Below are 22,763 nucleotides of genomic sequence, written 5' to 3' on the forward strand. Positions count from 1 at the left end.
TTAAATAAGTTGTTGCCTGCTGAAACGTATTCATCACTGCAGTAATTGTCCAATGGAGGCTTTTACCTATTTGCTGAGTCAAATCCAGGTGGTGAGTTTTTTTTTTTTGGACAGGCAGTGTATAATCTTGACACAAACCCAGTTAGATCTGAAATCCACTGTCTATGCAAAAGTCACAATGACTTGTAGAGTGGAAAATTCTTTTTCACAGTCGAATATTTTTTTTTTTATCATTTAATACTTTCACGCCTGTAGAATATTAAGTTCACAGTAGTAATTGCTGATTTAGGTCAGCTGTAAAACTGAGAGCATTTTTACTACTGAATATACCTGTTTCATTCAGTCTCCTCGATATCTGTGCATGTGTTTCCAGGTTCAGGAAAGTCATACACCATGATGGGTTCAGGGGACCAGCCAGGGCTGATTCCCCGCCTGTGCAGTGCTTTATTTGAACGAACCCAAAAGGAACAGCGCGAAGAGGAGAGCTTCACTGTGGAGGTATCCTACATGGAGATCTACAATGAGAAGGTCCGAGATCTGCTCGACCCCAAAGGGTATGATCCCAATCTAATTGTCCACCCTTTAAATAAACGGATGTTTCTGTCCTCTGCAGGGCGTAGTGCCTGTGGTAAATTTAAAAGATGTATAGATGTGTGTGTATATATATATATATATATATATATATATATATATATACACACATAAAGAGATTATTTGCAAAAACAGATAACTCCATTTTTATTAATTTTCAGAAAACCTTTTTTATTGTTTGAGATAATATAAATCAAGCTGAAGTTGATTTGACTCAGTAGAAAAATACATGACAAAAAGAAATGTATATAGAAATAGATGTGTCTGTCTCTGTCTCTGTCTCTGTCTCTGTCTATACCGGTGGGGACTTGAACCTGACTCTGTGCTATATAGGTGGGCATTCGTCTTACGGTGGGGACCTAAAATGAGGTCCCCACAGGTGGCAACAGCATTTTCTTGGCCATGTTGTTGTTACTAAAAAATGTAAAATTGCAAAAACGTTTCTTTAGGGTTAGACATTGTTTTGGTGTTGGTAAGGGTTAGGGGTTAGATATGAATGTCCCCACCGGTATAGATAAACGAACACGTGTGTGTGTGTGTGTGTGTGTGTGTGTGTGTGTGTGTGTGTGTGTGTGTGTGTGTGTGTGTGTGTGTGTGTGTGTGTGTGTGTGTGTGTGTGTGTGTGTGTGTGTGTGTGTGTGTGTGTGTGTGTGTGTGTGTGTGTGTGACCACAGTCACCTTAGGATTATTTGCAAATGTATTTCCATCTGGACGGGGATAATGTAGGCCCTAAACACAATGGGTAGCACCTTAGAGCCTCAGAACTAGGCACTACAAAGTGCTTTACAAAATGTTTTTCTCATTCACCAGTTCGTACACCATTGGTGACATAGCTGCCATGAAATGCTCACCTATCATTGGGAGCAGCTCTGGATTAAGTGTCTTGCCCAAGGATACTTAGGCTCATGGAAGGATAGAAATCAAACTACAAAGCTTACGATTGGTGGACAACTCACACTGCTACCTGAGCCACTGCATTAAGCACTGATTCATTAAATTTAATTTTATACACTTGATTTAGGGCTGCAATGATTGATCAATTTATGAAGTAGTTCGTTGTCAAAGAAATAATCAGCATCCATTTGGACAATCAAGTAATTGTTTGTCCAGCAAAAATGCCCATCTGGTTAATATTATTGTAGATTAAATATTTTTGAGCTTTTGACTGCTGGTTAGAAAATAGAAGGCATTATAAAATGTGATTTTGAATTGATTGCACACTATTTTCCGGCAATTTGAAGACCACATGGTTAACCGATTAATGGAAAGAATCATGTTTGGTCTGCTTTCCTGCAGCTAAGCTCTAACAGAAGCTCAAGTTAGCTGATAAACCAGAGAACGTTCACTGTGGGTTACGGTACCACCAGCTGCTATGGTCAGTAGATAAAAGATTAGCCTTTTGGCCTGCAGTCACGAATCGAGGCCAGTTCATATCCAGCAGGTCAGCAGTAAATCAGCACCGAAGATCTGTTTCTGCTGTCCCAGACAGCACAACCTTTGACCCTCACTCACCACATAACCTTTAACCTCAGTAATACGGGTCAAAGAGAAGTAGACCATCTGACAGCCATATGTCCTTCACTGTGTATCAGAGAATGATGAAGTTCTCAGGCCAGCAGCAAGTTAGAAACAAGAGTCCAAGTCAGTGAGCAAAGTGCTCACTAAGTCTGTATAAACTGTTGTAGGTTCTAGTCGTAGAGCCTTTATTCCCACCCTGAAGACATTCCACAATTAGCATTTTGTCAAGTATAACCATGTTGTTTGTGTTTTCATTCAATGTCCAGGGGTAGGCAAACACTGAGGGTAAGGGAACATAAAGTTTTGGGTCCCTACGTGGACGGGCTGTCTCGACTAGCGGTGGCCAGTTACAAGGTAAGAGCTTTCATATGAAAAAAGTGACATTAAATTTTCACTTTGCCTTTCACTTTTATTTATGATATCCACTGTACAGCAGTGTCAAAGTCTGGCTTGTCACAATTACTCTGTCTACTGTTTGAATGTCTGCCAGACCTCTGAACAGAAGGTCTTATTTGCATATCTTCTTTGAACTTTGAGAATTTATAATGGTGTCGGTCACATATTGGTAGCAGAGAAGGACTTGGAAGCCTCACCAGTCACACTAGAAAGAGGCTAGCTTTTGAATAGCATTTTGTAGTATATATTACACTTGTCAAGAGACTCAATGACACTATGACCCTTTTCAATTATAATGGTCGGCAAATTTAGAAAAAAGCATACCATGTACTATAAATTATTCCTTTTCCAAAAGATGACATGCAGACAGAATCAAATAAGAATTATTCATTTTTTGGTTGTTTATTGTCTTTTGTTATATCAGGACATTGGATCTCTGATGTCAGAGGGGAATAAATCTCGCACTGTCGCTGCCACCAACATGAATGAGGAGAGCAGTCGATCACACGCTGTCTTCAACATCATCCTCACACACACACTCAAAGATTTACAGTCTGGGGTAAGATATTCCCGCGCAAACATACACGGCTATAAAAAATAAATACATTTAAAAAAATAAGACAAATCTGTGTTCATGGTTGTAGGTGCAACTGGTATAGGGAATTGCCTTTTGTATTAGATGTATAATTGCTTAAATTTACACTCAGTCACAGTTGGAAAGCTGACTAGATTGTTTGTATTATTGCTTGATTGCTGGTACACAGAGTTGGATCATGTTGACCACCACAGGGTTGTACCATGGTGCTTGCTGTTGTTGCAAGATGTTAATGCAGTCTCTGTCACTGAAAGAGCCTTTCATGTAGCGCTGCATTAATCTCACCTCTACACTTTAAGGCTGCTGTATCATCCACCTTTTTTAAGCTCTTGAGTATACTTCACTCTGTCAGCCACCTCTGACAACGGAGTAATCGTAAGCTTTAAAAAAATCACCAACATTTTGTGATGATTTTTTAATCTTAATGATTGCTTAACTGATTTTGATCTGATATTGTTTCTGTTACTTTTGTTAAAGAAGTATTACCGGAATTTTACTTATTATTTTCTTATACTGTAATAGTTTGCACCCAGCGTCAACAGAATCCAAATATCATTGTCTGTACCAGTGCAGAAGTATACTGTTTATGTGATTGCCTGGGGGAAAGGGTATCTGGCAAGTTTTTGATTAGTCAGCCTCTGCAGTCGGCAAATGAAAAGGTTGTTACCAAATGGAATACGTCAGCTCAGCTGTCTGACCAGGCACTCGAAGACCTGGATGACTGATTCTCCATCCTCACTAACCCACTTAGTCTCCTCTGCCCCGAGCTTTTAAATCCAGACGAACTTGCTACCAACGAATCCTGTTAATAATTCACAGACGTGACTGAGTTTGTCAGCTGATACTGCCTGCTCTGTTTTCAAGGCACGCCCAGAGTCAGACTCTAAGCTTGTGGGACAGTCAGTCAGCATGATTCACAAAGCTCAACAAACGGCTAATGTGTAAACTTTATAGTCAGTCCGTGAGTCACAGAGCCGATGTGTTCTTCTGTTCCTGGTAATGTCCACTATTCCTGATGCCTGTCTATTTCAGTGCAACTGATCAACTCTCTGGTAGTTTTTGCCATGTTGGTTGTAGTATTTATATGAACAGCGGCCATGAGGGATTTTGGCTTGTAAACCACAGTGTGGAAGATACCAAAGTATTGCTGTGCACACAACATGCAACAATAGATTCAATGCTCCAGAACAATAGACTGCTAAACAGCGTTATTCAGCCAAATAAATAGCATTTACCACAGTCTGTGGTGCTTGTACTAGAATGTAAGTGATATTTAAGCCTACTTTAAATATGAATATTCAATATTTAATCCTGTTAAGCATGATTGTTTATTCAAGTTAAATAACTTTTGTTAGAGTTCATCTGTACTCCCTAATGGCATAACCAGTGTTGATAGTAGAGGAACTCTGGAGAAAGGACATGTTTACAAAAAGTAGATAAGCAACCTTTGACAGGTAGAAAAATCACCCATTGCCGGATGAGTCATTCTGACTCAGAGAAACTCCTCACAGGATTCAGGATGTCCAGCATAGACTTTTCAACTCAACACTCCACTCAAAGGTCAATCGGTTTGCACTTTGACCTTATTTGCCACCAATTCTCAGTTGTTTGCTGTATTTTTTTCAGTGCACTGCTAAATGCTTTCAGCAACACTATTTAGTGTAGCGCAGAGTTTTAAAAAGATTTTTTTGGGGGGGTGGGTTTGCAGTTTTTCCTTTGAGTCCCCCTTCTAGATCACTTTTCATGTGGAGCTATGTGTCGATGCCCTCACAATTGTTCTGTGATGGTACCTTAAAGCTGTTGCCAAATGGGCTGATGAACTGAACGCCCTGCCTGCTGATCTGGTTACTGACCCAGGTATCAACTCTCCTGGTTATAGAGTCCATTATTAGGTTGATACATTAAAATTCCACATTGACTGGTATTCCCTGCTTGTTACTACTTTACTAGCCAGCTGTATGTTAAGAATTGAGTGGAAACACAACTGAAGTGTGTGTGCATACAGTACACTATGAATAAAAAAGAATCAGGACATGCACGTGCACATTTAAAAAGGAAGGAGCTGCAGTTACTGAATTACACTACGTTGCATCTTCTCGTAGGCTGCTGTTCAGTCATCAGCTCTGTCTCCTCTCTGTTTAACTCTCTGTTCTATTTTTAAAAAGGACCATTTTGCTCTGCTCTGTTCCAGATACACATCTATTGTTTGTTAAATAATTTGCTTTACTTTCGGGAATCTGAAGCTATACCATGCTAGCTCATTACCACGAAAGACTAGACGCATTCTGAATTCAAAAGCCTCTTCTACATTATACTGCTGATTGTTTTTACTGTATTGTGCCTACTGTGCAGAAGTGTGGGGTAACCCTTATAATGTTATATCCAGTAAAAAATATTACCACAAAGGATAGGATAGTCCATAAAGTGCAATATAATGAGCACACTAATATATTGTTTTTCCAAAGTTGAAATGTATTGCTTTAGTTCATTTCAGTACTGCACAAATATTGTTCAAAGCATACAATAAGTTGCTCCCTGATAACATACAACAACTGTTCAAAAATAACATTAGAAATTACTGATTAAGAGGAAATTCAATTTGTAAAAAGCCATTTGCTCGTACCACTATCAAGAGTAGATGATTATCAGTTTGTGGGTGAATTAGAATAGTCTGGACAACGATCCCAAAATGAATACAACTGTAAAACAATTTAAGAAAATGTGCAAAAAAGACTGCTTCAAAAATTATATTAGAGAACAGTAAAGTAAGATAAGAGATGCTGAAGTCTAAAAAGTTAGACTTCATCCTACTCATTTTCAGACATGTTCTGGGTTTTGTTTTGTTTTTTGTTTCATTCTGTATGGGTTTTTTTTCTCTTTTTTAGGCCTGTATAATATTGTGACATTTCTGAAATTATTCAAATACATCAAATCAAAACACCTTGAGTGCACAGTAGTACATGGTTGGACAGATCCACGGTAGACCGAGACCAGAGGACTGTATCTGCTGATGTTTAGCAGACGTGCTGCTTCGGTGTTACAGCAGGCGTTGATCAGGTGTTGCATTCAGTCTTGTCAGCTGCTGATCTGTCAGACATGGTCAGGAGTGGATCAGGCCCAGTACAGACGGGAATGTGATATCCATCTCTTCAGCAGCCCTTGGGAAGACACAGAGGGAACCTGTCAATAAGTAACTGAAAGATGGTGTCATCAGCAGAACGGTAGAATTACAAGAATCAGAGAAACACAACGCAATTGTGCTCTCAATAAGAGTGGACCAAAGCATGTAGCACAAATGTATTCAACAGTAGAGACGTATGGTTTCTAAAAAAGTCACCTCGCTGTTTATATCTCTGTTGTCTAGAGCTCTAATGCTTGCAGATTACAGGAGTGCTCACTTGGAGGCTGCTAAAATCCCAGCAGGTGATTGGCTTGGTGTTGTGGCTCCTTGATGAGTAATGGATCATCAGAGGTTGTGAGACTTCATGTTACTGCTTTCAGAGCTGTCTGCAAGTTTTGATGATCCATGCAGGCATAATTCAGTTCAGTTCAATATAATTTTATTTATATAGCACCAATGTACAGCGTATTTCATCTCATGGCACTTTACACAGTGAGGTACAGACCTTAAAAAATTTAAACAAGGAACAGAGAGCCCAACAATTCAGAATTTGCCTTTGGATTCCCTATAAGCTAGTTGTCAGCAACAGTGGGAAGTCACCAAACAACCCTTTTAACGAGGAGGAAACCCAAACCTCAGACAGAACCAGGCACAAGGAAGGCACCCATCTGTCTCCACTGGTTGGGGTGAGAGTGGGAATGATGGGGGTGGGGGCTAACAGGAGGGCTTGGGTTGGTCATAGTGGGATAGCTGCTATCCCCACCCCAACTGTGCACTATAGGACGCTGCATAGACACCTGGTTGTTCGTAGTTTGCAGACTAGCTTTGACATTCTACAACTCATTGTCAAATGGCATGCCACCCTGGATTTGATCTACCAGTGAATAGTCAGAAGGAGAACAGAATCTGGTTACATTTGAATGAACAGAAATGAAAATCCTGAACCCACATAGGCAGCAAAACCCCTGCTGGAGCTACATCTCCATCCATACTGATTTCTGGAAGTTTTTTTTTTTAAATTATTATTCTACTATACAATAGGTTGCAGTAGTTAACAGAACAATATTCAGATTTTTTTTTATTTACTCTGTCTTTACTTGTCTTTTTGTTTTCTTCTATTTTAGACGAGTGGGGAGAAGGTGAGTCGGTTGAGTCTGGTCGACTTGGCTGGAAGCGAGCGAGCAGCAAAAACTGGAGCAGCAGGAGAGCGGCTAAAGGAGGGAAGCAACATCAACAAGTAATCAGAAGCAGTTAAACAGATCCACAAATACAGTCCACAGATGTTTTCACCTTGGCAGTGTTGCTGTGCTCCATAAAAATCTTTCCCTAACCACAGAGCGTTGTCATCTCACTAAGAAGATTCTTTTTTATATATAATTTGCCAATAAAGCTGTAATTGTGAACAAGTTTTTGTATCTTCCTGAGTATTGTAACACATTTTCTTTCATAGTGTACACAAATTGCTTTCCCAACATGACTAACTTTACACAACTGTTATCAAAATCATATTCTGGTACTAAGTGCATGGGTCTGGAAAAATCTGTCCAACAAGTTTAATGTTGAAGCATCCCAGCAGGTGAATAGAGAAAAGAATAAGACTGTGATATAATCCATGATCAGGTACATAAAAGGAAATCGAAGGTAGTTGACCCTTATATTTTTGTGTGTCTTTGTGTGTGCCAGGTCTCTCACTACACTAGGTCTGGTGATCTCAGCACTGGCTGAACAGGGAACTGCCAAGAACAAGACCAAGTTTGTTCCTTACAGAGACTCTGTTCTGACATGGCTGCTAAAGGTAAATAAAACAATAGATGTCCACTGGGGATAAAGGTACAAACACATTTAGTTTGTTTGTGCTGTTTTTTTTTAATTTTTCTTATGTAGTAAATATCTTTTCAGAATTGGTGCCCCAACATTTCCCTTTGTCTTTCTTCTTCTTTCATGTTCCTGTGTTCTCCAGGATTGCCTGGGTGGTAACAGTCGCACAGCAATGGTTGCAACTGTGAGTCCAGCAGCAGACAACTATGAGGAGACGCTTTCTACACTGCGTTATGCTGACCGAGCGAAGAGCATCGTTAATCACGCTGTCGTCAATGAAGACCCCAATGCTCGCATCATCAGGGAGCTCCGGGAGGAAGTAGAGAAACTTCGAGTACAGCTGACCCAGGCAGAGGTGAGATGTCTTCACAAGCTTGAAAATCACAATATAGACATATTTTCTTACCTCTTTTCCCATCCGCTGTCTTTTCTCCAGTCTTTGAAAGCTCCAGAGCTGAAAGAGCGTCTGGAAGAGTCTGAAAAATTGATTCAAGAGATGACCGTCACCTGGGAGGAGAAGCTCCGCAAAACTGAGGAGATTGCACAGGTAAGACCCACATTCATGTCAAAGTGTGACTGGTAAGGCAAACATATTGAGTTACTCTACAAAATCAGTTCCTATTTGATAATGGGTATTTGCTGAAAGTCTTCCCATTCAAATTGCAGAAGAAAAACTCTTTTGTTTTGATTTTAACATCTTTTTTATATTGGATTATTCAATTTATAAACATGATGTTTAAAGAAGTGTGTGTTTGTAGGAGCGCCAGAAGCAGTTGGAGAGTCTGGGTATTTCTCTTCAATCTTCAGGGATCAAAGTTGGAGATGATAAAAGTTTCCTTGTCAACCTCAATGCTGATCCTGCCCTCAATGAACTGCTTGTGTACTACCTAAAGGTACGCACATACACACATTCTTTGCTCACCATGCTTTAATTAATGTCTTAACTGTAGTAATAATGTTAATATTACACTAATTTGAGTCAATCTGTTCTGTAAACGTCTGAACTGAGTTGTCATAGGAAATATGTACACACATTTAGAAAACAGAAAATGAAGTTTTGTTTTCATAATTGGCTAAGCAGGAGTCAGTTGTAATGTGACGGTGCTTGTGACAAACCTTGTGTATTGGAAACTGTCAAGAGGGGATTTAATTCTATACCACATCTGAAGCACAACACAACTTTAATGAGAAAATTATTACGTTACTGATGGGCGAGATTAAAACAGACAAATTTGAGGTTGTCATTGCACAGGTAACTAGAGTTTGTCAGTTATGATTACTTCTATAGCACAAACAGAAACATCTCACAGCCTTGTAAACTCTGCTTCATTAGATATTACTTTGTTAAAATGTGTTTGTTTGAGTCCGCTGATAACAGATTGTAACATGTTGAACATTGTGTCCCAGCAACACACAAAAGTGGGTTCAGCAGACTCTCAGGACATCCAGCTGTGTGGGATGGGTATCCAGGCAGAGCACTGTATCATTGATATTACAGCAGATGCTGCTGTCATCCTCACCTCGTACCGCAATGCTCGGTAAGTAGTGCCAATGTTGATACCAAACAAGGCTAAATGAAACGTGTTTCTGTCTTCAGAGCTCTGTGGGAGGAACCATACACAGGCACTACAGCACTGACATCATTTTATCTCTACAGTTATTATTGCCATCAGTGTATTCATACTGCTCCTATTACAAGTTTAAAAAATAAATGTCACTGTCAGCTAATGCCGCTGGTTTGTTTGCTGGTGTTGTAGGACATGTGTTAATGGTTCTCCAGTAACCAGCGCTTTGCAACTTCATCATGGTGACCGAATCCTCTGGGGAAACAACCACTTTTTTAGGTAACCTTATTGTTTTGAAATTGTTTACAGTTGAAATTTTTCTAACCTTCTTCGAATTTATTCCTAGATTTCATAAATACGAAGGAAAATATTTGTCAGTGCATTGTGTCGCAGTTATTTACCATTTGACATTTCAGATTTTCTTTCTTTTTTTAATACGCACATTTTTTCCTTAATATCTCCAATTTATGTTTATATCTAATCAGCCTGTTTTTCATTATTCATTCTTGGAATTTGTAAAGTTGCATCTAATGTTACTGAGTCACTAACATATGTGCTTATCCCAACTAAAGGATCAACCTGCCTAAACGCCGGTCTCGGGCAGCAGAGGATGAGGAGGGTGAGGGAGGTGTAATGAAGAACAGTGGTAGCAGTGAACAGCTGGATGCAGACGGTGACACAGCCAGTGAGGTGTCCAGTGAAGTCAGCTTCTCTTATGAGTTTGCCCAGACAGAGGTCATGATGAAGGCCTTGGGCAACAATGGTAAGATGTGTTCAGACAGTACAATGTTGATTTCCTGCTTGGCAGAACATCAGTGTTTTAGTTTCCTGTCTGTGTTTAATGACTCCTTTGTATTGTGTCTGGTCAGACCCCATGCAGGCAGTCCTCCAGTCTCTGGAGAGGCAGCATGAAGAGGAGAAACGTTCTGCTCTGGAGCGACAGAGGCAGATGTATGAGCAGGAGCTTCAGCAACTCCGCAAGAAGCTTAACCCAGACCGTCTGTCCACCGGCCAGTCCGGAGGGCCGACATCTGGCCAGCAAAGTTCAGGACAGCAGTCTCACTACCGCAGCCTGGAGAGACTCAGTGTGGGAGGGATGAGCCATTCAACCAGCGCTCAGAGCAGACTGAGACAGTGGAGTGAGGACAGGTGTGTGTTTGTTTTTATGTCCTCATGGGGCCTTTCAACTGGCTGCACACCAATCCATGGGGATCCCCTGTGACCCTGGGGACCAAATTCAGGTCCCAATAGATCCAGAGTGCTTTCTAACGGTTTGGGTTTAGTTCTGTTCTAATGTTTTAGGCCAAATGACTAGAGAATGCGTTATGTCAATAGAGGGAACAGAGAAACAGTTATTTTTGTTGTGCATATTATGCATGTTGTGTTGATGAACAAATGCAAACTTAACATTTCCTCATCCCTTCTTCCCTCTGTTTTTCCTTTTTGTCTGCCACCCCGTCTTCCTGCAGAGAGGTGGTGTTGGTGAGGAGTCTGCGGAGGTTGAGGGAGCAAATAGTGAAAGCAAACCTGCTAGTGCAAGAAGCATGTTTCATTGCTGAGGAGCTGGAGCGACACACCGAATACAGAGTCACCTTGCAGATCCCATCAGACAACCTCAACGCAAACCGCAAGGTCTCACATGCAAACATTACCACTTCATGTCTGGGTGTCCTGTCGTCTGTTTTTCCCACAGCCCATAGTCTAAATACGTCTGTTTTGTGTGTATGTGTAGAGGGATGCAGTACTGAGTGAACCAGCAATTCAGGTTCGCCGACGCTGTCGAGGGAAACAGATCTGGAGTTTGGAGAAGATGGAGAACCGTTTGGTGGACATGAGAGAGCTGTATCAGGAATGGCAAGAGTACCACCTCCATGATCAAGATAACCCCGTGAGTCAGACAAATGCACCAAGATGTTGTGGTAGACCTTCTCATTCATGATACCATCCATTTGAACTCATTTGCTCATGCCGTTTACACAAATGGAACCCCATACCAGAATGGAATCTCCACTGTGTTTCACTGTTTTATTGCTTCTGGCATCAAAACATTCTCCAACCTTTCTGTGGAAACAAACATGACGATGCTAACCAAAGAGTGCAAACTTTCACTCATCTGTCCAGAGTATCTTCTTCCAGTCATCTACAGTCCAGTGTTTGTGTTCTGTGGCAAATTTTAGCCATTTTGAGATGTTTGTTGGCCTCAATAATGGATTCTCAGCCACTATTCCTCCCTTTAAGCCTTATTCCTTAAGTCGTCTGCTTCTGGTCATTCTGGAGACTTTCTCATATTCTGATGTAGAAGCATTAATATCTACCTGAAGATCAGCAGTGGTTTTCCTTCTCTCTCTAGTACTTCAGATCTTCAGGTGCCAGACATCTGCTTCAGTTAGTTTTAGTTTTCGGCCTCTTTCTTAGTGCATTTTTAAGTACAAGTCTCTGCAATAGAGTCCAAGACATACTTGACCACACTGAGGAGAATCTCTGTCTTGCCCCATTTGTCTCAAAGGCCATCCAACTTCAAGAAGTTCTTTAATTCAGACTCTCTTTCTCAGTGAGTTCTCTAAACTTCACCAATGTGAACTGGAGTGAGGAATTTCAGGCGAGTGGAATTCTCAGAGAAGTCAGAAATTAATCGAGAATAACATACAACCACTAAAACATTTTTTTTTTTATGTTCAGGAATGCAAGCAAATAATTGTAATTTGACATCTCAATCAAAAATAATAAAAAATAATGATAAAAAAATAATGCACTTTACTATTTTTTCAGCTTTTTTTTATAAAACTACATTTGAACATTCATGTGTAACAGCAATAATTGTATTTTAGCATTAAGATATAATTTAGATTAAAGAGCTTGCTCATACTGGTGGACTACCCATCTCAGAAGCATAAAGAAATATTTAGGTAATCAGCAGTACTGTTAATTTAGGGCAGTGGTAGCAAACACCTTCCACTGGGTGGTGATCTAATAAATTTGTTAAGCACTGCATTCGTTGTTAATCTCTCTTCTCTCCCATGTCCAGGGAATGCGTTCTTATTTCCGTCGAGCCGACCCGTTCTTTGATGAGCAGGAAAACCATAGTCTGATAGGTGTTGCCAACGTCTTCCTTTCCTGTCTGTTCTACGATGTCAAGCTGCAGTATGCTGTTCCCATCATCAACCAAAAGGGAGAGGTAGACACAGTCTTTTTGTTTCCAGCTTTTCAATTCCTACAGACCTAGCCCTGTTAGTATTGTGTTGTTTGATTGTTCTTGTGCTTTCAGTATTTTCATCTACGCCTTTTTGCTAACAAATTGCTGAGTTTTAAACTGCACAACACAATTATTGCATAGGTTTTAAATCATCTTTTGACCAAGTCTGTCAGGCTTGATAATAGCGTGACATTGTCTTATATACTAAAATAGGAGGCCCACAGGAAACAATCTTATCCCCGCTTTTCATTCACTCTCTACGCCACTGACCATGGGCAGACTCGGGTGTCAGCATTTTTTTGTGTGTCAAATTCAAAAGTTTTTGGACGATACTGCTGTATTGGGTTTACTTAACCAAGACAATGACCCCTTCTGCAGAAGAGATTTCGAATTATCTGTCAGCTGGTGATGCAAATTTTTTTTTAATTTGTGTGGGAAAGACCGAAGACTTCATTGTGGATTTTAGAATGAAGAAAGAATAGTTCTTTCCAGTGATAAGTAAGTGTCAGCAGACAGAGATAGTCCAGACTTACAAATGCATTTCTCTCTGCCTGGGCAGAGAAATAAACTCAAAAAAGAACAATAATGTTACATTGAAGAAGAATCAATCAACAATTCTTTTTGAGGAGGCTTAGATGCTTTTTTTTTTTTTAGCAGCAAACATCTCCACGTTTTCGTCAGGAAATGTTAGCCAGTGTCCTCTTTTTTACTACTCTCTGGTGGAGGGGAACCATCACTGTCGGTGATAAAAGCAGGATCAATAAGGTGATTAGGATGGCTGACTCAGTGATTGGCCTTAATCCAGACACACTTGAGATTACAGTCAAAAAGAGAAGTATGGCCAAATTAAAGATGATTTTGAATTTTGGAAGTCCTCCTTAGTGTTTTTAAAAGACTTAAAGCTCAAACACATGATCAGTGATGCTTCAGTGTTCTACAAAACAACTTTGAAGGTTTTTTTTTTTAAATAAACACTTTTTAGATATGGTAGATCATTTGCACCATTCAGCTTTTAATTATCTATCAAATGACTTATTTATTTAATTTTTATGTACTAGAAATGTAATGTCTTTATTTTTTGTTTATATGAGTTGAAATAGTTGCAGATGAGTCTCTCCACTGGTAATTCATACAACTGTCTATTCTAATTTTCTTGGTACTTGGAGTAAAGTGCGTTTATTTTCTGTTTTACCCTCTGGTCTTCAGGTTGCTGGGCGCCTGCATGTGGAGGTTGTGAGAGTTGGAGGGGGCTTAGAGGACAGCATGGCTGGTGGAGATGAATCTGACAACAACCAAGACAATGAAGTTCAGGATCGCAAACTGGTTTGCATGGTGAGACACAGCTCACCAGAGAGTATTGCATTCTCTCTGTTATTTAAACCTGGTTTAGTGGTTTGAAATAATTTTTGGTGCTTTGTTTTAAACTTCAAGGAGTATTAAGTATATTTAGTTTTCTTTAGTAAAAATAAGCTGATGTTTCATTATAATTTGATATAGTTGAAATTGCAGATATCTGTCTGTCTCAAATACAATACATTCAATAATATTTATATATGACTGTTTGAATGACTTTTCACCTGTGTATCTTCTACAGATTAAGATCCTGCAAGCCACTGGTCTTCCTCAGTATCTGTCCAACTTCGTCTTCTGTCAGTATTCGTTCTGGGACCAGCCTGAGCCCATCATTGTAGCCCCTGAAGTTGACACATCATCCTCGTCACCTAGTACCAAGGACCCACATTGCATGGTGGTGTTTGACAGCTGCAAGGTGAACAGGGTGGTGTGGATAAGAATCTTAAAAGCTTTTTAACAGCAAACCTAAAAGCCTTCACAAGCTGCATTTGGGTTAAACTATAGTGAGCACTATTAGGGAAGGAGTCACTTACATGTTGTTGGTGTGACACTGGTCTCTTTGGATATTGCAGGAAATGGCGGTGTCAGTAACGGAGGATTTCATTGAGTACCTCACAGAAGGGGCAGTTGCCATTGAGGTGTACGGACACAGACAGGCTGATGCAGGAAGAAACCCTGCCCTGTGGGACCTCAGCATCATCCAGGCCAAGACACGCACACTACGAGATAGGTAGACACAACTGCAGTTACCTTTCCTCTAATTCAGCAAGATGCCCAGGTCCTGTTTTCAAAAGCAGAGTTTAAATGCAGAATTTACACCTGAACTCTGGGTTGACCAACTCTAAACTTTCACTATACCTCCTTTGTGACATGGGGCCCAGGTGTATGAATAATGTCTATTTTTATAGGTGGAGTGAGGTAACACGTCGCCTGGAGCTATGGATTCAAATCCTGGAAATAAATGAGAATGGAGACTTTGTCCCAGTGGAAGTGGTCCCGGCCAGAGATGTGCGGACTGGTGGAATCTTCCAGCTTCGGCAGGTAAGGATAAGCCCCAACATAACCGCAGCCAACCTGTTTGTAGGAGGAGGAATTAGCAAACTTCAGCCGAAAAGCTAGCTTCTAAATATTCTGACTAGTGTTTTGTCTTCCGAACTTCTATGTTCTGCCACACCTTCTCCTCTGTCTTCATCTCCAGGGTCAGTCGAGGCGAATCCAGGTAGATGTGCGCTCAGTTCAGGACTCAGGCACTATGCCTCTGATAGCAGAGATTGTGCTTGCAGTATCAGTGGGATGTGTTGAGATCAGAAACACCGCACCAAACCAGGAAGGAGACGAGATGGACAGTTATCAGGTAAATCAGTTTAATACACCTCTGTCTACAGTCTCTGTTCTTTCTTTCTTTCAAGTTTATTTGAAAAAGGACAGCGTGCAGTTACATTAAAAAGATGGCTGCACCAGATTTAGCATCATGCTAATTTCCATCTGTAGTCCTTGGTCCATAAAAAAAAAAACATTCCTTATTTAAAGGAATGTACCTCATATCTTAAACATCTGAAATTAATATAAAGCTGAAGTGAACCAGATAATACAATAGTTAACTGAGTGGTTTGTTGGGCAGGAAAGAGATCTGGAACGTTTGCGGCGGCAGTGGTTAGCTGCTCTCACCAAGAGACAGGAATACCTCGATCAGCACTTGCAGAGCTTGGTTATCAAAGCAGGTACTTCCTGTTCCTCAGAGTTATATTGGTATACAATTTGTCATTGTCTTCATAATCAGCCCAGTTAAAAGGACGAGTGTATTTTTGTGCATTACAGTGTAAGAGGTGCTTAAAGTATGAGTGTTGTGTACAGAAAAGACAGAGGACGACACAGAGAGGGAGGCCCAGCTGCTTGAGTGGCGCTTGACTCTGACAGAAGAAAGAAACGCTGTCATGGTGCCCTCTGCTGGCAGCGGCATTCCAGGAGCACCCGCTGAATGGTAAACACATTGCAGATTATCTCTGATTTCATTTGTTAAATATTTTGTTGTGATTTCCAGACTTTACCACTTGGAGGCACAAAGATGCAGGCAAACGTCTAGAGATGCGTTGATAACATTGTGTCTTTGTTCACAGGGTTCCTTTACCAGGCATGGAGACCCACATTCCTGTCCTCTTTCTGAACCTCAAACGTACGGAAGTTCTTTGCTCAGTACAATATGTTTGCTCACTTGTTTTCTACTCAGGGGTAAATTTTCAATATTTTTGTGTTGTTCCCCCAGCTGATGACCTCAGCTCCCAAGACCAGTTTGAGGTACCTGAGGCTGGAGGCTGGGATGCCACCTTGAGTGGGGAGGATGAGGACGACTTTTTTGACCTCCAAATTGTCAAACACTACGATGGAGAGGTAAGGATCAGCTACAGCAGACAGTTTTTGAGGCATATTTCCTATAACTTGTCTAGTATTAACTGAGATTGTTGACTTGCAGGTGAAAGCAGAAGCATCGTGGGACTCTACTGTCCATGACTGTCCTCAGCTCAGTCGTGGGGGAGCGTGGCCGGAGCAGCGCGTCTATCTGACCGTTCGAGTGGTGGTTCAGCTCAGCCACCCTGCTGACATGCAGCTAGTGCTGAGAAAGAGAATCTGTGTCAATGTTAACCCGGGGCGCCAGGGTTTTGCCCACAACTTTCTTAAAAGGATGTCAACCCGCAGCACCATACCAGGCTGTGGGGTCACATTTGAGGTGGTCTCCAACATCCCTGGGGTAAGGCAGGGGTAAAAAATACTTGGCATATAGAGTCCTGATTAGTAAGGTGGATTATTAAAGACAAATCTTCTTGATGCTTTGTCTTTGTAGGACACTCCTGGTTCAGAGGACAGGGAGTTGTTGGCCCGACTTGCTGCCAGCGCACACAAAGGCCAGTCAGGTGATGACGAGGCTGCCATTGAGAAATACCTCCGCAGTGTCCTGAGTCTGGAGAACATCCTGACTCTGGACAGACTCAGACAGGTAGATGAACACACTCAAAGAACTGTACATAATCTTCAGAAGACAGAAATGTGATCCACTGATCAATAAGCAAGCCTGCAGTCACACTCAGCATTTTTTCAATCAGATACAAATGTGCTGTGTGTGTTTTAGGAGGTGGCCGTGAAGGAGCAGCTGACTAGCAGAGGGAGGAGTAATAGACGGAGCATAAGCTCTCCATCTGTCCACAGGGTAAAACAGAAATACGTTATTATGTCAAAGCATGAGATGATTCCACATAACATTGCAATGTGACAGGATTCCCTCAATATACTCTGTGTCCATCCCATTCCTCAGCTGTCTGGAAGTAGACAAGACCTGTCCACGACCTCCCTGCTGGATGAGAAGGTTGTACATACTTTTCAATAACAGAATTTTATGTTTAACTGTGGATCCACTTGCAATGTGTCACTCTGTTCATATGTAGCAGTGGCTTATTTGGTTGAACATGTTGACTCAGATGGTTTAATAATTGCCGTGTCATCTCCCCCTTTGTCTGCTTCTTAGGGTCGATGGGAAAGTCAGCAGGATATCTTCATGCCCTCTCAGTTTCACCGAACCCTCCCCCGCCCAGCCTCATCCCCTTCCACCTACTCCACCTCCCCCTCTTCATCCCCTACTCCCTTTGCCATGACCTCCCCACAGAACCACGAACCAGAGCAAGGTAAATGTTCACCTTCAATACTCCACTGTCTTACTCTCCTACTCATCCGTCTTTTTCCTCTCTTCTTTTTTCTACCTGGATTCATCCATTTTTACAAAAGCGAGATCTCAGCAGTCCTTCATTTTCAGACGTTCTCTTCGCTGCCTTACATCCTCCACCCTCACGTCTTGTTTCCTCTAGAATGATGTTCCTAAACACCACATTTTACAACACCATCTTGTGTCATTGTTGACATTAAATGCTGGGTCTTCAGTCTCTTCCTATCTGTCCCTGCAGAAGTGTTGCTTTGTGTGATGTCCCTGTCTGTCCACTCTTTTGCACGTTATTTCCATTCATTTTGCTTTGCTTTTTGCCTCTCTCTGCACTTTCCTCATCATTGTGACCAAAGCTTTGTAATGTCTGCTGTGATGAATCTGAATATTTCACTGCCAATTAGCTGATTCATAGTGATTTCTTTTCCATGTCAGTCAGAGTAGATGTAATTGTGGCATTCTTCAGATTAATTCTGTTTTGACAATGAACAGAATTAATTTTTTTTTTTTTACTAATTTCTGCTACAGAATCCAGTGAATCTTTTTAAATCATATCGTAATGGATATATCGACCATGTCTGTGTCAGTGTGTTTTATGAGCAGCCTCTTCTGTCAGTCTATCACTGTGTTGTGGGGGTTTTGCCATTTTTCTGGACACACTTTCAAATCCTTGTCTTAATCTGTCACACTTCCTCTACCTCCTGGACCTCCTCTTGTTTCCTTGCTTCCTTCCTCTTTTCTGCCTCCTCCTTCTCTTTGATCTCCCTCGTTTCGCCTCCCTCCTCCCCCTCCCCAGGTCGTTCAGGACTTGCTGCCTCTTATCTTTCAGTTAAAGCGCTGGTTCCTCAGATGCCCAAACTGCTCAAGTCTCTGTTTCCAGCGCGAGATGACAAGAAGGAGCTGAGACCTTCACCGCACAACCAGCAGGTCAGCAGAGGTGGACGAGTCAAGTACAATGCAGTTCTTTGTTTCATCCAGAAGACATTAACTATAGGCACTTGGATTTAATTTATTTCAGAGGCATAAATGTTAAAATATTGTATACATGACATATTTTATATATTATACAGTTGTGAACAAAAGTATTAGTTTTATCTGATGTAATCATTGAAACACTTGAGGGTTTGTTGCAAAAAACAACAATGGATATTGGTTCTTTCATTGATTTGTTACAGGTCCTCTGGAAATATTACAAATCTGCTTCATCAAAAATATACTTATAGCAACTAAAATTATCAGCTTTGTAGGTGGAGAAAGCTGTGTTCTTTAAATGTTCTTCTTGGTATGGCCTCTTAAGTTTTCATGAGTCAATATGAATGACTAGAGCTGCTGACTTCGCTGAGCCAATTTATATAGAGCCCTTTTGGTACATTTATTAGACTCAGCCCTGAACACTACAACGGGAAACTCTGAGGAGCTCAGCAAAGATCTGAAAAAGCAAATTATTGATTTGTAGAAGTCAGGAAAGTCACTTGGAGTCTTTTCAAAGCAGCCACAGGTCCCAAAACCATCTGAGTATAAAGTGCATTCCACAGTTGCATCACAGCCACGTTCAGAAAAAAACATCAAACTATCACCTGCTGCTGAGAGATGATTGGTCAGGATGGTCAAGAGTCAATGACCACAAGCAGTAATTAGAAGCTGCTGGAATACAGGCATCAGTGTCCACAGTCTGTGTGTGTTTTACATCACCATGAGCTGACAGGCTGCCATGTAAGGAGGAAGTTCTTCTAGAAACAGCACCTTTAAGCTTGACTGAAGTTTGCTGCTGATCACATGAACAAAGAAAAGGAGGAAAGTTCCTCGGTCAGGTAAAACAAAGACTGAATTATTTCACCACAATGGCCAGAAATGGAAAGAAAGAAAGTGAGGAAAACAAAACACAATCTACCACTAGCATGGTAGTGGTAGTATTATACATTGGAACTGTTTTGCTACCAGTGAAACTGGTGCTTTACATAAAGTAAACTGAATAATGGAGAAGGAGGATTATACCTCAACGTTATTCAGGTCAACGTATAATCTTCAACCAGAGAGTTGGATCTTGGTCACAGCCAGGTGTGCTTCAACAAGACAATGACCCAAAACACACAACAAAAGTGGTATAGAAATGACTAAATTGGGCTACAAATAAGATTTTAGACTGGTCTCTCCTGAGTCCTAACTTAAACCCTATCAAGAACCTGTGCTGAAGAAACAAGTCTGTCAGACAGCCAACAAATTTAATTGCATCAAATATGAGAAAGAGGAATGGTCAAAGATACAACAATGAAAAACTTGTGGACAGCTTCCAAAAGCGCCTTGTTGAGGTGAAAATGGGACATTTAACTACATTTTAACACTGCTGTATGTATATTTTTGACCTATGTGACAACCCTGCCCAGTATACTGTTTGGGAACATTGGCTGTCAAGATATTATGGATTATTTCCTCAGCTCCCTAAACTGCTGAAGACTGAGGGCGTGATCCTACCTGCTTGGTGCTCCGAGGCTACAAAATGAGAATGAGAAGAACTTTATTGTCATTGCACACTTTCATATACAATGAAATTAGTTTGAGCTGCCTTGCCAATAGCAACTCAGGCTGCTGCACCTAAAGCGTGCTGCCTGTCTTAGGAAAAAGGAAAAAAAACAAAGACACTAGAGATCAGGGTAGGGATAGCAGAGGTTAAAATGAAAATAAAGGTTTGTTATAACAAATAAAACCCCTTCGCTCTGTCGCAGTCTCTCCTCCCCCCTTGCTTGCTACACCAGACATCTCTCATCACATCCGCACATTCTACTCCACTGATACCACTGACTCACACACCTCACCTCATGATTCTGAGTATTATTTAATAACAGCACGTCTCTCTTTTCTGGCATAGCCTATTTGCAGGGTTATGACACCCAGCAGTCATATTTCCAGAAGACTTATGATAAGTCTATTTTACAACCAAAGTGGATGATTGATTTTTGTGACAGAGATGCACGTGTTCAATCATTAAATTATGGAAAATTAACTTCTAGGAGTCATTGGTCTACAGAAGTTTATGTAGATTCATGACTGTATATAATGTGTATAAAACTATGCTAGACTCATTCCACCTGTAAATATCCAGTAAAGAAAATATATGTGTGTGCATCCATGTGCTCTTTTTTTCTTGACATGACCTTTTTTGTAACTCAGCAGCATGTGCCTCGCATCATGACATCATCAGGAGGGGACGACAGCCGAGTCAAGTCTGAGACGGTGAGCTTTTGCCTCAACCTCCTTCTCCATACTTGCTGACCTCTTGTTATTGCTCCTCTTGGTTGACCAGTAACTTTGATTTTATTGTGGATTTACAAGCAATACAAAATCATTAATATATTTGCTCATATGAACATTGTAAAAATGGCTTACATTGGTTCCTCCTGTCCATACATGTTCCCACATTTTAGTCATGCACTGCCGTAAGGTTTCAAGAGTCAGACTGGTCAAAAACGGGTCAGTCATCCAATAAAACTTTACACTTTAATTCTAGCATTGCAAGTCAGCAATGTCTTTCATCATTTTTACAACTAAAAACAAGTAACTGAAACCTTATGTCCTAATGTGAGTGATAGATGATACTGTTAAGTTACAGTTGTTTTAGTACCAAATTTCCATATTTGTTTTATAATTTAATTAACAGACAAACTCGGATAACTTCAGCTTAACCGGAGAATTAGCTTTTATAACAAAATGGAGATGAGATTTTATTCCCCATCACTTACGGTGCAGTACAGAAAGAGATCTCTTTGTGGGTAGTATAGAAAGGAGTAGCACTGAAACTAGCCAAGAACTTTTTAATGCATGTACGGTCACAATATGTCAGAATTGTTTAATGATGGATTCATATTTTTCAAGACTGTGTTTTAAATCAGATTTATTATGGAGTCTTAAATTGCCTACTGCGATCATGTTTATTTGTTATTTTGGTTCCACATTGGTTCTCAATTTGGTGCCACTGTAAGTTTTGATGTGTTGAGCAGTTTGCATAGTTTAAGTTTGTTATCGTTTGTTTACTCAGCAGCCCAAGTAGTGACTGCCTTGTTTGTGTATCCGACCAGTGTGGGGCTGCCAGTGTTGACAGAAAAGTGTAGTAGGCGCTGCAAATGGTCCTCCAAAACCACATAACTGACACCAGAGTCTGTCCTGTTAGACAAACTTGGACTGTACCGTTTTCTGAGAGATTGATTCCTATTGTTGATTGTTGTTTTGTTGTTTTGCCTTGTCTGCATGCTCTCGTCTGTCCTGTTCCTGCGGCAACCACGGTGTCCTGTAGGCTGCTATTCTACGGCCCCCAGCCAAAGACAGACGAGCAGAGTTCCCAGAGGTTCCTCCTCTTCCTGTGCATGACCCGCATGACACCACCCCCCTCAGCCCCCTCAGCCAGTCATCCAGCGGCTACTTCTCCACTAGTGTTTCTACAGTTACCCTGTCTGACGTTCTCCAACCCTCCTCCTCGTCTTCCTCCCTCATGGCTGCTGAGACCACGTTACTCACAAATCCCCAGCAGCAGGGTGCTGACAGGAACGATATTGTGACCTCTCCTTCTCAGTGTGGCCCCAAGATGGCCGTCATGGCTCCGCCTGTTTCTCACAGCTCAGCCAATCACAACAACATCACAGCAGAAATGTCCTTCTCCGAACAGAAGCAGGTAAACTCAGGAGGAGGAGGAGGTGAAGGCTTTGAGAGGCTGGAGATCTTGGTGGATGATGAAGAGCATAGTCATGACGACGTACTGCCTGATTGGCTGACAGAGGGGGCGTATGTTACAGTAGGAAGCAATAAGGCGGGGACTGTGCGCTACGTGGGAATGACGCAGTTTGCTGAAGGAGTGTGGGTGGGGGTGGAGCTGGACACTCCTGTAGGTAGGTGTACAACTACAAGGGTCAGTGCAT

General features: G+C 41.2%; 1 protein-coding gene across 4 annotated transcripts in view; it reads left to right on the plus strand.

Moving 5' to 3' along the window:
* Positions 1-22,763, plus strand: part of kif13ba (kinesin family member 13Ba) — a 48,718-nt gene that overhangs the window by 18,913 nt on the left and 7,042 nt on the right. The window contains exons 7-38 of one of the 4 annotated variants that reach the window (XM_022209566.2): positions 374-554; positions 2,376-2,463; positions 2,930-3,064; positions 7,346-7,458; positions 7,905-8,016; positions 8,182-8,394; positions 8,476-8,586; positions 8,798-8,932; positions 9,447-9,577; positions 9,797-9,883; positions 10,177-10,367; positions 10,474-10,753; positions 11,074-11,236; positions 11,337-11,492; positions 12,630-12,779; positions 14,004-14,129; positions 14,392-14,565; positions 14,723-14,880; positions 15,059-15,191; positions 15,349-15,504; positions 15,772-15,871; positions 16,005-16,131; positions 16,268-16,323; positions 16,414-16,538; positions 16,621-16,896; positions 16,990-17,142; positions 17,275-17,352; positions 17,458-17,508; positions 17,668-17,824; positions 18,653-18,783; positions 21,025-21,087; positions 22,145-22,733. In XM_022209566.2, coding sequence (XP_022065258.2) covers positions 374-554; positions 2,376-2,463; positions 2,930-3,064; positions 7,346-7,458; positions 7,905-8,016; positions 8,182-8,394; positions 8,476-8,586; positions 8,798-8,932; positions 9,447-9,577; positions 9,797-9,883; positions 10,177-10,367; positions 10,474-10,753; positions 11,074-11,236; positions 11,337-11,492; positions 12,630-12,779; positions 14,004-14,129; positions 14,392-14,565; positions 14,723-14,880; positions 15,059-15,191; positions 15,349-15,504; positions 15,772-15,871; positions 16,005-16,131; positions 16,268-16,323; positions 16,414-16,538; positions 16,621-16,896; positions 16,990-17,142; positions 17,275-17,352; positions 17,458-17,508; positions 17,668-17,824; positions 18,653-18,783; positions 21,025-21,087; positions 22,145-22,733 — 4,899 coding nt within the window. The remainder of the gene's footprint in view (positions 1-373; positions 555-2,375; positions 2,464-2,929; positions 3,065-7,345; positions 7,459-7,904; positions 8,017-8,181; positions 8,395-8,475; positions 8,587-8,797; positions 8,933-9,446; positions 9,578-9,796; positions 9,884-10,176; positions 10,368-10,473; positions 10,754-11,073; positions 11,237-11,336; positions 11,493-12,629; positions 12,780-14,003; positions 14,130-14,391; positions 14,566-14,722; positions 14,881-15,058; positions 15,192-15,348; positions 15,505-15,771; positions 15,872-16,004; positions 16,132-16,267; positions 16,324-16,413; positions 16,539-16,620; positions 16,897-16,989; positions 17,143-17,274; positions 17,353-17,457; positions 17,509-17,667; positions 17,825-18,652; positions 18,784-21,024; positions 21,088-22,144; positions 22,734-22,763) is intronic. The other 3 variants (XM_022209567.2, XM_022209568.2, XM_051941826.1) reach the window with 3 other exon arrangements.

This window comes from Acanthochromis polyacanthus, chromosome 2, assembly GCF_021347895.1.
Source record: "Acanthochromis polyacanthus isolate Apoly-LR-REF ecotype Palm Island chromosome 2, KAUST_Apoly_ChrSc, whole genome shotgun sequence".
In the NCBI taxonomy this organism is placed as follows: Eukaryota; Metazoa; Chordata; class Actinopteri; family Pomacentridae; genus Acanthochromis; species Acanthochromis polyacanthus.